The following is a 13,026-nucleotide window of genomic DNA, read 5'->3' on the forward strand; positions in this document are numbered from 1 at the left end:
TTTTATCATTTACTTTTAAAAAATAAATATATTTTTTTTCTTATTCATTATAATTTGGAAAAAACAAATGCTTCTTACATATACTAGTGGAAAGCCTTGTGCGATGCTAGGAAATAAAACTTACTATGTTTGTTGTAGCAAAGATTCTTAAACAACTTCAAAATCAACATATTTCTATAAAAATAAAACAAAAACCATAAAAAACAAAAAGTACTTCAATATGTATAAATTAAGGTCTGTGGAAAAACCTGGATATAAGATAGGAATCGACCTTTACAATTGCCTCCGGTGATATATAATTTATCATCAACCACTGTTGCAGCATGCTACAATGAAAGCCCAAAAAAAATAAAAATGATAAGCATCTAGCTATGGAATAATAGAAAAGGCAGAAAAAGCTAAGGGCTTAAAAGAAATTCGACTACTACAACCTTATTAATGGTTAACAAACATGATTCAACAACCCAAAACAGAAATATAAAATGACACAATGATTTTGTGCATGCTTTACAATTTAAAAGCAAAATACTTTATATCGTGCTGATGGTCATGCACCAGAAACTGGGAGTGCTACCCATTGTTCATAGGTCAAATCTGAAGGCCAACTACTGATATCCATGTCTTTTTTAACCTCTTATGCTCCCATAACAGCTATTTGTATGTCAGTCAAGTTCGTCAATTGCAAAATATAAACAATCATCCTTATCAAAAAGAGACAACTCCTATCTCGTAAGTTTCTAGGAAAAGGGAGTGGAGTGAAAATGGATCGAGGATAATGATAGAATTTTATATCCTCTATATGAAAATTGGTGTGACGGGAAAAATGGAAAAGAAAAAACCAAACTAATATAAAGATATCCATTCCATAGATTAGCTTATACATATAGCTAAAAATATCTACTTATTAACATATAAAATACATTTTAGAGGATTAATAATCAAACTTGTCAAACTTAACTTGATAATACTATTTCTGCAGAATTCTAGCTATGATTATCTAGTTACAAACATCAACCTAATATAGAAAAATTATAGTATGATGATTATGTTTGTTCAAAAGCAACTTATTCGAACCATTCATTTTGAAAAATCTTCAACTGAACTGCAAATAACTCTACCATTCTACCTATTAACTCTCAAATAGGGAAAAATCCAAAAACCAATAAAAATTAGTTACCTTTTTCACATGGAAGTCCTCAGAAGATGATTTGAACACTTTCTTCACTGTTGAGAACCATCCACTCCCTTTCCTTCTCATCTCTGCTCAAAACAAAAGCTTCAACAATTGTAAAATAGAGATATAAATTTAGTTACATAAGAAAATATCTAATCTAAACCTACTTTGTTGTCTTTCTAAATTTTGGTAGCCAAAACCAAATTTATAACATTCACTTATGGATGGTAGTTAATTTCATACATACTTAAATGTTTGCCAACTATCCTTTTTAAAATTTCAGGACTTGTATTAGAAATGCACTTTGATGTATATGAATATCTTTAACGTAAAGAATCCAGTTATTGAAATACAAAACATCTCTGTCCTCAAATTGACCCGACCATGGCAGCCAGAAGTCCGAGCCATTTTCAATTCTCTTGAACTTAAGTTTCAAGAAAACACTAAGAGGCATTATATTGCTTTGCATGTTTATTATTAAAACTCATCGAAAAATAAATAAATAAATAAATACTTACCTGATTGCATCAAGCGTCATTAATGTTCTTGAATGTTTTCCTCGCATTCCTGTCTTTAATCTGCTTTTGTATAACAACAGCAGCTCTATATCTTTGCAGTAAAATAGCAAATTCTTTCCAAGTTTTTTCTCCTCTGACAACTGTAGTAAGAAAAAAATAAATCGAGTCTTGATAGTTTCTTATTTATGCAAAATAAGAAACTATCAGTAATTATGATTCTGATTAAACCCTAAAAAAGTTTTATTAGAAGTTCACGATATGGGAAAACTGATTCTTTTTCTTATAAGAATTGCATGCAGGGAAAGGAAAATTATCCAACCGAAAACTCTTTCCTCTTTCTCCTCAGATCTTCTCTTCATCCAACGACTCTACGATATATATCTAGCACATTCTTTTCATTTATCTAAACAAAAACTATGATTTTTAAGCTTCATTCATCAAAAAGTTTTGAAATTTACAGCTGAGTTATTTGATTAAAAACCTTTCAAAAAGCTTTTAGTTTTTCTTTTGATGGGTGATTCTCAGGTACAAATAGAAGCAAAGCAATCAAAAACCAAATAGGTGTTCAGACATTGCAAAAAATAAAATAAAAGGGAGGCTTTTCCTGGGTATAGGAATCAATATCCATAACAATATGTTCATGGCCACCTTTCTTAAACCATCTTCAACATCTTGAACTTGATTTTTTGATTAAAAACAACTATTCTCCATTAGCTATAAACATAAATCACATTACAAAAAAGATAATAAACCGAAATTTTCAAGTACAACTACAATGATCAACAACATCACATAACAAAAATATATCAAACCTATATACTTCTTGCTATAACTATGAACAATTCCTAATAACATCAAAACCCAATAGGCAGTTTCTAACTTGTTTAAATTCATAAAAAAAAAATGGTCAAAACTAAAAAACAGAACTAATAAAAACAACAAAAACTCAATTTCATCCAATATGACAACATGCAAAAGGAAAATCATACAAAGAAACACATCCAAAACATCATGCAAAACCTCCAACCACAAAAATCCAAAACCCATTCAACAATAAAACTCTATTAAAAAGAATTATAATGTATAAAACGAAAATAATGACAATAAAAATCTAAAAGAAAAAGAAACCCACACTCAATGACAAAATAAAAGAGAAAAAAATCATACTTGAAAATATCTAAAAAAACCAAAAACCAAAGAAAAAAGAAAATAAAAACTCACAGGAAAAAGAAGGATATCTTACACGATAGAAGAAGTCTACTACAAACACAAAAATACACAACTAAAAGAAGTTTCGAAAATAAACAACACAAACACCTGTCAAGAACAGAAAACAAAAATTCATTTTCATTGAAGATAACAACATGCAAAAATAAAATCTTGCAATAAAACACATCCACAATAACATACAAACTTCCAATCACAAAACCCTAAAACCCGTTGAACAATGAAACTCCGTTAAAAAAAATTATAATGTATAGAACGAAAATAATGACAATAAAACCCAAAAGAAAAGCAAAACTCACATTCAATGGCAGAACAAAAGAAGAAAAAATTCATACCTAAAAATAGCTTAAAAAAAAAAAGAACCAAAAACCAATTAATCTAGAAAGTAAAAACTCATAAAAAAAGAAAAAGAAAAAGGAAAGGTACCTTACACGCCAGAAGAAGTCTGCTACAAACACAAAGATAGACAACAAAAAGAAGTTTCGAAAATAAACAACACAAACACCTGTAAAAAACAAAAACAAGAAAACCAACTGTTGTTCAAAAAATTACTTTATCCTCCATCAAAGTCAAAAATAAAACAACTAATAAACGAGTAATAAAAGAAAAAAAGGGGACAGGTGGCATATTTAGAATCCTTTAGGGATTCTTTTTATCAGGTGTATAAATAGCAAAAAATTAAAACATAATTATACCGCAATTAAAGATAATTTTTATTTTTATTAAAATAATTAAATATTTTTTTGCAAAATTAATATATACATATATACCGGCAATGTATGTATTGTTTATTAATTGCATGATAAATAATAAAATTCACTATCTTTTTTAAATTTAACATTCTAAGTATGACACTTTTTATTTTGTTCGGAGTTAATTTTATTATTTGATTTATTAAATATAAAAAAATAATAAAAAAAATCAAAGGTGGTTGAGTTTGTCCTGGATTGTTTCTTTTGAGATTTTAATATTTAAGTTAAAATCAAAATTTGACATTGGAATTAAAGAGAAATCAAAAATTTTTTTGGTATAAGGTTCTCATAATTTGAAGCCTTATAAATACAAACTCAAAATCAATACATAGGGAATATGAATTAGTAGAGAAAATACAGAAAAAATAAAAAATAGAGAGCGATACAAAAAAAATCAAGTAATAGGTAGAAATGAAAAGAGAGTTCAAATTAGTCTCTAGTGTTGCAGCAGGGGAATTTTAGAAGACAGAAGGGATTTAAGAATTTTATAAGTTTTTCTTTTAATTGTTTGGAAAATCTAGAAATTGATTGAATTTTTGGGTCACATTTCGGTGAAGTTTTTCAGTATCCGATGACTTTTTTTACACAAATCTACATTTCGGCATCATTCTCCAGAATCCAACGAAGGTTTTAAAGAGAGAGAGAGAAAGAAAAGGGGAGAGAGAACAAGAGAAGTTTTAAGGGGAAAAATTTTTTTTTGCCTTTTATAGAGGCGTAAAACGAAGTTGTTGCAACTGTTAAAAAAAAAAAAAGAAACTCGTGCAATTTCAATTGGGCAATCCGATCAGTGCTGCGCCTGACTTACGTGCCTAAACTGGTTCCCCGCTCAGTTAACTGAACCATCAAACCAAGCTTGTAGCCACACTTGCTGAGCCGTTTGTTGTGTCTTGAGCCGTTATCCCTCAGCTGCCCAAGCTGAGCCGTTTGTTGGTAAATAATTATTTGTTTATTTATCTATTATTTTCTTGTTTTATTTTATTTCATAAATTTTTTTCTTTAGTATTTTTAGCTTATGTTATTTATTTAAATTTTAATTTATTTTTAATTTTTAATTTGATTTTTTATTTGATTTGTAAATTTTATTTATTTAAAAAAATATTTTTTTTAATCTTATCAAATGATTGGATGATTCTATTTTAATTTTCAATTGTGAATTCTACCAAAAGAAAGAATTTCATAATAAATTTTTGAAAAAAAATAAAAATCTTATCAAATAATTTGAAGATTCAAATTTTTGTTAATTTTTTATCAAATTATTAGAGAATTTAATGACCTTTATTTTTATAAAAAGATTTTCGACAAAAAAAATTTTCATTAAATGATTGAAAAATATGCATTGATATAAAATCTTATAAAATGATTGAAAGATTGTATTAATTGATTTCAAAAAAATGATTTTTTCAAAAATATGTTAATGAATAAGAAAATGAAACTTTTTCATAAATACTCATGAGGTGAGAAAATTATTTTAAATTACTACTAAATGATTAGAGTAATTTTAAGAATAATTTTTAATATTAAATTTACAAACACATTTTGAAGGTTTGATAATATAAAATTAAATTAGTATCATCATTTGATAAACGTTTTGAGGGTGTTATAATCTTTTTCACACATAATTGTACTTTTAAATTTAGTCTTTATTTTATAGACATAAAACCTACATTTTAAAAATACCTAAGTTAAGTTTAAAAGTAAAAAAAATAAAATAAAATTCAATTAGACGATCAATCATATCTTAATAAAAAAGATTAGTGGTGATTTCTTAAAATTAAATTTAAGGAAAACTCTACGGATCTATACATTATGAAATGTCATATAATGATACAACATAAATACGATTCGAATAAAGAATATAAATGTCATATAGTTTAAAAATTTAACAATAATTATATATGAATTTAACAAAATTAAAAAAATATATTTATATTTTTGTGTTTATATAAATTATAATATATAATTTTCATATAAAATATGACATAAATACATAAATTTTTTATATTTTATATGATATAAATACAAAAGTTATCATATCATTCTTTCCGCTAAAAAAACCCTCGTAATCTTGGTTTATAATTTAATCAGGTTAGAATTACCCGAACCCAAACTTGAAAAATGCCGAGCACACGCTCCTTTAAAAAAGAGATGAAATAGCCGTTAGAGACAGCTATATAAATCGAACGGCTCACATTCATTCGTTTGAATTCAAATTGAATCAAATCAAAAAGGAAAACCCTGCCCCCTCGGTTTAAACTCAACGCTCTTAGCTCTCTCGCCAATTTCTCGATCTCATCTCTTTGATCTTCCAATTTATCTTCCCAGATCGCAAATTTTGTCCATCAACTTTTCCTTTGTGGTAATTAAGATCTTGTTTTTTTATCAAACGGTGGAAATGTGCTTGGAGAGTTGCAATCAGATCGTTCTTGATAAAGGTTAGTGCTTTCATGTTCTTTGTTTTTCTTCTTCAATTTTATGAAAACAAATCTGTGATTTTTTTTTAGATCAAACGGTGGAGAATTGCGACTCAAAAACTTCTCCGAACTCTGACACTGATTAGTTCTTTTTCTTTTCTTTACTTTAAAGAAATCATTTAGGCAAATTTCTATGAAGTATTGTCTAAATTGGAGAAAAAAAAAAAGAAATGTGGGATTTTTTTAATGTTCTAAACCCTGTAAAATTTCTACTTCGATTGTACTTGTAAGATAATTCTTGTGATTTGCTTGTTTAGTTCATAACTTAGAATATGTGGCACGAATCAAGTTGATTTTAAGCTTTTTCTTCAATTAATTAACAACTGTTGGTTACAGTTCATGATCCCTTTGCATTGCCTAGAATATGTGTTGTAATTTATTGGTACATTTGTATGCTTCAAATGCTAATCTTTGGGACAAAATTACGTTGTTTATTATATATTTGAATAATTAGAATACTAATGTGAAGAATTTTGGCTGTTTCTTTAGAATTATTGGAAGAAAATACAGATTCCATGGATGAAGATACCATATCCGATGTGAACCAAGAAATTTCTTCAACTCAGGGGCCAACTCTTCAAATATTGCAGAAAGTTATTAATTTGAGTAACAGTGTTCAGGTAAAACAGAATAGGCCATTGTTTTTCATTTTTTTTTCTTGTTTATGTTCTCATTAGTGGTTCAACAAATTGAGTTTGATTACTTCCATGACTTAATGTTATAGAATTTGAAGAAAGTGCATGAGAATCTGTCTAATCAAGTTAAGTCTTTTCCTGGCCATGACATTGTAGGAACTCTTCAGCTTCTGAGTAAGTACCCAATAGATTAAAGAAACCAGTGTATTGGATGTGTGTTTTTCATTTTGGTTTGAACTGCTTTTCTCTTTCTTGTTTGGTGTAGATAATGAATATGAACTTATGAAGAAGAAATACCTGGATGAGTCATCAGAGAGGAAGCGCCTTTACAATGAAGTGATTGAGCTTAAAGGAAACATCAGGGTTTTTTGTAGATGTAGACCGCTAAACCAAGTTGAAATTGCGAACGGGTCCTCTTCTGTAATTGAATTTGATTCATCCCTAGATAATGAGCTACAGATAATTTCTTCTGATTCTTCCAAGAAGCAATTCAAGTTTGACCATGTATTTAGGCCTGAGGATGGCCAAGGTAACCAGAGATCTCTTGATTGAGTTTCCTAACCTGAGATCTCTTGACTGAGTTTACTATATATGTTTTTAATCCTGTTTTTTTTTTTTTTTTAATTTTTAAAATTATGCAGAGGTTGTATTTGCACGAACTAAACCCATTGTCACTTCTGTATTGGATGGCTATAATGTCTGCATATTTGCTTATGGGCAAACTGGAACTGGGAAGACATTTACTATGGAGGGAACACCAGAAAATAGGGGAGTTAACTACAGAACATTGGAGGAGTTGTTTCGAGTTTCAGCAGAGAGAGGTGGTGTAATGAAATATGAGCTATTCGTCAGTATGATGGAGGTCTACAATGAAAAGATAAGGGACCTGCTAGGAGACAACTCCAACCATCCTACTAAAGGGTTAGTTCCTAACATTAATTTGAATATGGTTGGCCACTTATTAAAGTCTCGTTGCAAAACAAACACTTAACGGGCAATTGGTTTACTTTTCTCTTCGTGAAGAAAGAAATCTATTGGCACAAACTTTAATATCTACTCTTATTGGCAATCTGTTGAGAAGATGACACCCTTAATATTGGAAAATAAAATAAATCTAATAATTTCTAACCGTTCTCCAGTTAAAATGTTTCATAAAGAGTAATTTAAGAAACCCCAGTTTTAGAGAGCTTGAAGTCCGAATTGAAGTCCTTAATTATGTTGATAAAGGTTGGAGATCAAGCAAGCAGCAGAAGGGACACAAGAAGTTCCAGGGCTTGTTGAAGCTGGTGTTTACAGTACAGAGGAAGTGTGGGAGCTGCTAAAGTCTGGAAGCCGGGTCAGATCAGTGGGAGCCACCAACGCCAATGAATTGAGCAGTCGTTCTCACTGGTGATATATTGCTTTCTATTTGTTTTGTTTCTGAATTGTGTTTAAGAGGGTAGACTTTTTGTGATCTAATAAATCCGAAAATTTTGTTATTCAACAACATTGGCTGAGAAACAATGGTGCATCTAAACATATCTGTTTTACTATAATGACCAAAAAATTGTCTCTTTGCAGCTTGTTGCGTGTAACTGTAAGGGGAACTAATTTGATAAATGGCCAAAAGACTAGGAGTCACCTATGGCTGGTAGATTTGGCTGGCAGTGAGCGTGTGGGAAAGATTGAAGTTGAAGGTGAAAGGTTGAAGGAATCCCAGTTTATAAATAAATCTCTCTCGGCACTTGGTGACGTGATTTCTGCCCTTGCATCAAAAACAGGCCATATTCCTTACAGGTTTCTCTCTCTCTCTCTCTCTCTCTCTCTCTCTCTCTCATGCATACACACACGATACATGCGCACAACACATAAAAAATATGTATATCTAACATTAACACTTTAATTCTTTATACTTTTCCATGGAAAACCAGGAACTCAAAGCTCACACATATGCTACAGAGCTCTCTAGGTAAGCTTTTGACTCACTGGAAGTTGAACCCCTTGATCTGAACTCTGAAGCTAGTTAATCTGGAAAGATTGCCCATGAAGGATATATATTCATGTTTAGTGGCCTAATGGCAAACTTTCAATCCGAGGCTATTGCTAACTGAATCATGAAATGCAGGGGGAGATTGTAAAACCGTGATGTTTGTACAGATCAGCCCAAGTAATGCAGACCTTGGGGAGACCCTCTGTTCATTGAATTTTGCTAGCCGAGTCAGGGGGATTGAAAGTGGTCCTGCCCGCAAACAGGTGGACCTCAATGAGCTTTACAAGTACAAGCAAATGGTATGGCAAATTGATGAAATTTAAAATTTTTCTCTCCAACTTTTGGGGTATGGATTCTATTTGTTTTATCTCTGTTTATTGATTAATTAACAGGCAGAAAAGCTCAAACATGATGAGAAGGAAACAAAGAAGTTGCAAGATAATGTTCAGTCCTTGCAGTTGAGACTGGCTGCCAGAGAACATATATGCAAAAGTCTCCAAGAAAAGGTGCTTATCATTAAATTAAACAAACCAAAGCAGTTCTTCCTTGGTTGTAACTATTGTGAGCTTCTCTGTTGGGTTGTAGGACAGCGTTTTCAGAACATGAACTTTTATCAGCCATCAAGATTCTTATGTTTTTCCTGCTTCGTTGACAGGTTCGTGACCTTGAAAATCAATTAGCAGGGGAACGGAAAACCAGATTAAAGCAGGCAACTAGAGCTTTTGCTGCTGCCGCTTCCACTAGACCACCTCTTAAACAAGCAGCAGAGAAGACCAAAATGGAGAAAAAGCCACCACTGGGTCCATCAAAACTAAGGTTACCATTGCGAAGAATCACCAATTTCATGCCCCCAGCATCATCTATGCCCACAAACAGAAAGACAACTAGAATGTCCATGGCAGCATCAGATGACAAAGAAAACAACTCCAAACCTGTGATGGCACCAACTAACATAAAGAACCTTTTGAAACCGAGACGAACTTCCATTGCTGTCAGACCTCCAACAACTACGACACAAGTTTTTCAGCCTAAAAGGCGAATATCCATCGCCACCCTCCGGCCAGATTCACACATGACAACACCACTCCACAGCTCTGCTTCTGGTTTAAAAAATGGTGGTACAATGGATAGACTATCATTATTGCGGGATCCCAGGAAGGCAAGATTGTTTTCTCCATTTCCAGAGTTTAGAAACTCATCAGAGACAACACCTGCAGCCATGAAAAGCAGTAGCAAATTCATGGGGAGTCCCCTACAGGCAGGTTCATGGAAGCCAAGGCATCCAACCGTTGTTGCTTTACAACGGAAATCTTTGGTGTGGAGTCCACTCAAGTTAAGAGGCATGCAAAGTTACAGAAAATCCTCATTTTTGCCCTTACGACCGTCAGCTGAGAGGGAATGAATCTCAACGTTCGATCACCTATTAACAGATTACCAAAAGAGCACATGCTGTTCCTTTGTACATTGATTCTTATATTATATGGTCAATTTGTCCTTGATTTCTAGGCTTCCATTAATGCCTCGTATATCAAAATTGAAACAGATAGAAAAGTCAAAGAATTACTCTCTATTTTCTTTTAAACAGGAAAAAAAAATCCACTCCCATTACTTTATATGTCAACATAAAAAGCCTACAATATAACATGCAGAACACATAATAATAAATTTAACATAAATTAATCTTAATCCCAAAGTTAATTATTAATTGAGAAGTAGTCGTAAGTAATTTTTTATTATAATTCGTATTATAATAAAGAATTAGAAGTGATATGGATCCATCTGAGTAATTGTTAATGTCATCATTAAGATATAACAAAAGTGAATTTACTTTGTTGGCTTTCAAATTCAATTTCTCGTCCATTCTATTACGTGAGATAAACATGTCTTGAAAAAGAGTAGATGGAGCAGTTTTGATTCCATAAATCAAGGGTCCTCTGCTACAACACTCCTAATATTTTAATGTTTTGAAAAAATAAGAGAAAAAACCATATACAAGTAGCCGTTGGCATGTACCTTGTTTCTAATGAAGATAGCGTTAGACCGTTGGGACAAGCGAAAAAGAGACCCGTTAGCCAGTACTCAAATCTTAAACCAAAAGCTTTTGACTTTTTCACTACACAGATAAACTCCAAAGAGAGGGAGAGAGAGAGAGAGTGTGTGACAAATCTTTTGAGTTTTGAAGAGGAAAACAGTAACTGAAACGAACCCAAGATTTGAGATCAACTCTCCTTGATGGGTATTTAGAGAAACAAAGAAAGGAGGAGCGGAGGAGCCAACAGGAACAATTCATTGGAGAAAGACCCACATTTATTTTCTTTTTCCTTCTTTTTATTGGCTGCTGAAGTTTCTTTTCTTTCTGGCAATAATGGTTGCAAGAACCCCACCAAAGCAAAGGAAAATTGTGGTGGCTCCTCTTAATCCTGTCCTACTCAGAGAAACTGTAAAGAAGGTAAAGTTGGGCACTTCATTTTCTGACCAACTAAGGAGAAAAAGGGTTTTTTTTTTTGCTTTGTTTTTCATTTAGGCTTATGGGGTTTTTGTTTGGGATTGTGAAGGTGGAGAAATGTATGGCAAGATTGCAAGAGTTGCAGTATACAGTGGCAGGAGGGACAAAGGTAATATCAGGAGTGAATCTAAGTCCAAGGAGTACTAGGGGTTACTTAAGGACTAGTCTCAGGTGCAAGCAAGAGTCTTTGAGGTATGCTTTGATTTGGGTTTGCTTTTTGTTTGCCTTTAACCATTGGCAAAAGCCTCAACTTTTTTGTTTTGCATACTAAATTTGGGTGCTTTTCCATTTCCAGGATGAAGAATGCTACTCCAAGGAAATCACCAGTTGGGAAGTTTCCAGCCACTGCAGGAGGTATCTCTCAATCTGATCAGATACAACAAATGGGTTTCTTTCATTATTTTCCTCTTTTGAGAATTGTTGTTTGAAGTTCCCATTCATTTGATGAAATATTCTTCTTAACTGCATTAAAAGCTTTTTTTTTTTTTAATTTCTTTTCAAAGTTCAGTTTCTGTCAGCAAGCTAAGAAGATAGATAATTTGATTGTTCGAGCTTTTAATGCAGGTGAATGGAGGAGAATGTCATTGCCAGCAATGCTAGTAGGAGAAACAGTGGGTGAAATCCTTCAAGCAAGTCAATTTGCAAGAGAGATACTAGCAGCAGTTGATAATAAAACCAAGAACAAGACAACTGCTGAGGATCCTAAAACTCCGCTGACTGAGCATAGAAAGCAAAGACCACAGCCTGAAAACACTGAACTCAGAGCCAGAAGAAAGAGGGAGAAACAGAACAAACTGCAACTAATTCGAACAGAATCCGACTCTCCATCTCTTCAAAGGGCTCGTTCCAGGATCAACTTCAAGGTTTCTCCTCCCAAATTCAGGGAATTGGATAAGGAAAACAATAGACATATGGTCAATAGGGTGTCACCAAGGAATAGGCCATGGAATAAAAAGACTGTTTTATTCCCAAATCCTTTGTTCAGCTCAACACCAGCTTCACATCAACAACAGTTCACCAAGACAAGGTCTCCTGTAATTGCAAGAAATAGGCAAACTCCACATAAGTTCTTGATCAAGTCTCCTCCATCAGCTTCGAAGTTTCAAGTCAAGATCAAGAGCCCACCCGTTGTTTCTCTATCCCCCACAAGATCAACAAACATGAGCAAGAAGTCACCAAAGGTGTCAGCTGCTTCCAAGCTACGTAGATCATTTTCGCCTTCTCGATTGGCAAACAGATTGGTGTCCCCATTGAAGAGCAGAAAAAGTTTGCAAAGTAGTGATGCTAGATCATTTTCGCCCTCCCAATTTGCAAACAGATTGGTCTCTCCATTGAAGAGAAGAAAAAGCTTGCAAAAAAGTGATGGATCGATGAGTGGACTGAAACAGCGTCCAGTTTTAATGCCTATTCGATTTTCAACTGTAAGATTTTAAGGGTCCATTTCTTTGATTTATCAGTGTGGCTTTCACAATGTCAATAGTTGATTTCCTTACATGGTTTCCCAATTTTATTTCCCCATTTTGTTGGTTGATTATCATGATGGGCTTTGAAAGTTGAGGCAAACATTTGTTGGGAGATATTCTTTCTTTCAACAATGCCCATAGTGGACTTTCTTGACATGGTTGTGAATTTTATCTCTCCATTTTATTGATTGATGTAAAATTTTGGGAGATAAGAGTCTGATTCTTTGGTTGAATTGGCCTGAGTGAGTATTAATAAAGCAAAACTTCAAGGTATTCTACATCCATTTGGCCAGAAAAATAAGGGAAGAAAA

At 32.6% G+C, this 13,026-nt stretch overlaps 2 protein-coding genes and 1 long non-coding RNA gene across 4 annotated transcripts; 2 read left to right on the forward strand and 1 right to left on the reverse strand.

Moving 5' to 3' along the window:
- Nucleotides 1-104: 104 nt before the first annotated feature.
- LOC111295939 (uncharacterized) lies at nt 105-1,830 on the reverse strand. Its single transcript, XR_002690891.2, has 3 exons — nt 1,693-1,830; nt 1,178-1,260; nt 105-326 (listed from the first exon to the last, which is right to left on the reverse strand). It is a non-coding gene; the product is annotated as an uncharacterized LOC111295939 (long non-coding RNA).
- Nucleotides 1,831-5,878: 4,048 nt separating this feature from the next.
- On the forward strand, nt 5,879-10,245 carry LOC111295938 (kinesin-like protein KIN-14S). Of its 2 annotated transcripts, XM_089768905.1 has the most exons (12): nt 5,892-6,103; nt 6,173-6,222; nt 6,631-6,762; nt 6,867-6,951; nt 7,043-7,306; nt 7,419-7,698; nt 8,005-8,166; nt 8,338-8,553; nt 8,688-8,725; nt 8,882-9,045; nt 9,139-9,252; nt 9,402-10,245. In XM_089768905.1, the coding sequence occupies exons 1-12, from the start codon at nt 6,064-6,066 to the stop codon at nt 10,146-10,148; spliced, it is 2,292 nt and encodes a 763-aa protein (XP_089625031.1). In that variant the 5' UTR covers nt 5,892-6,063; the 3' UTR covers nt 10,149-10,245. The 2 variants fall into 2 exon arrangements, with proteins under 2 accessions (XP_089625030.1, XP_089625031.1); XM_089768904.1 differs by lacking the exon at nt 6,173-6,222 and having other exon boundaries at nt 5,879-6,103; nt 6,632-6,762.
- Nucleotides 10,246-10,702: 457 nt separating this feature from the next.
- ATN (cyclin family) lies at nt 10,703-12,986 on the forward strand. The gene is made up of 4 exons (XM_022892499.2): nt 10,703-11,195; nt 11,302-11,444; nt 11,548-11,606; nt 11,817-12,986. The coding sequence occupies exons 1-4, from the start codon at nt 11,112-11,114 to the stop codon at nt 12,683-12,685; spliced, it is 1,155 nt and encodes a 384-aa protein (XP_022748234.2). The 5' UTR covers nt 10,703-11,111; the 3' UTR covers nt 12,686-12,986.
- The last annotated feature ends 40 nt before the right edge of the window (nt 12,987-13,026 follow it).

The sequence above is a fragment of the Durio zibethinus genome, chromosome 12 (assembly GCF_047325235.1).
Source record: "Durio zibethinus cultivar Kanyao isolate XHJ-2024 chromosome 12, ASM4732523v1, whole genome shotgun sequence".
Taxonomy (NCBI): Eukaryota; Viridiplantae; Streptophyta; class Magnoliopsida; order Malvales; family Malvaceae; genus Durio; species Durio zibethinus.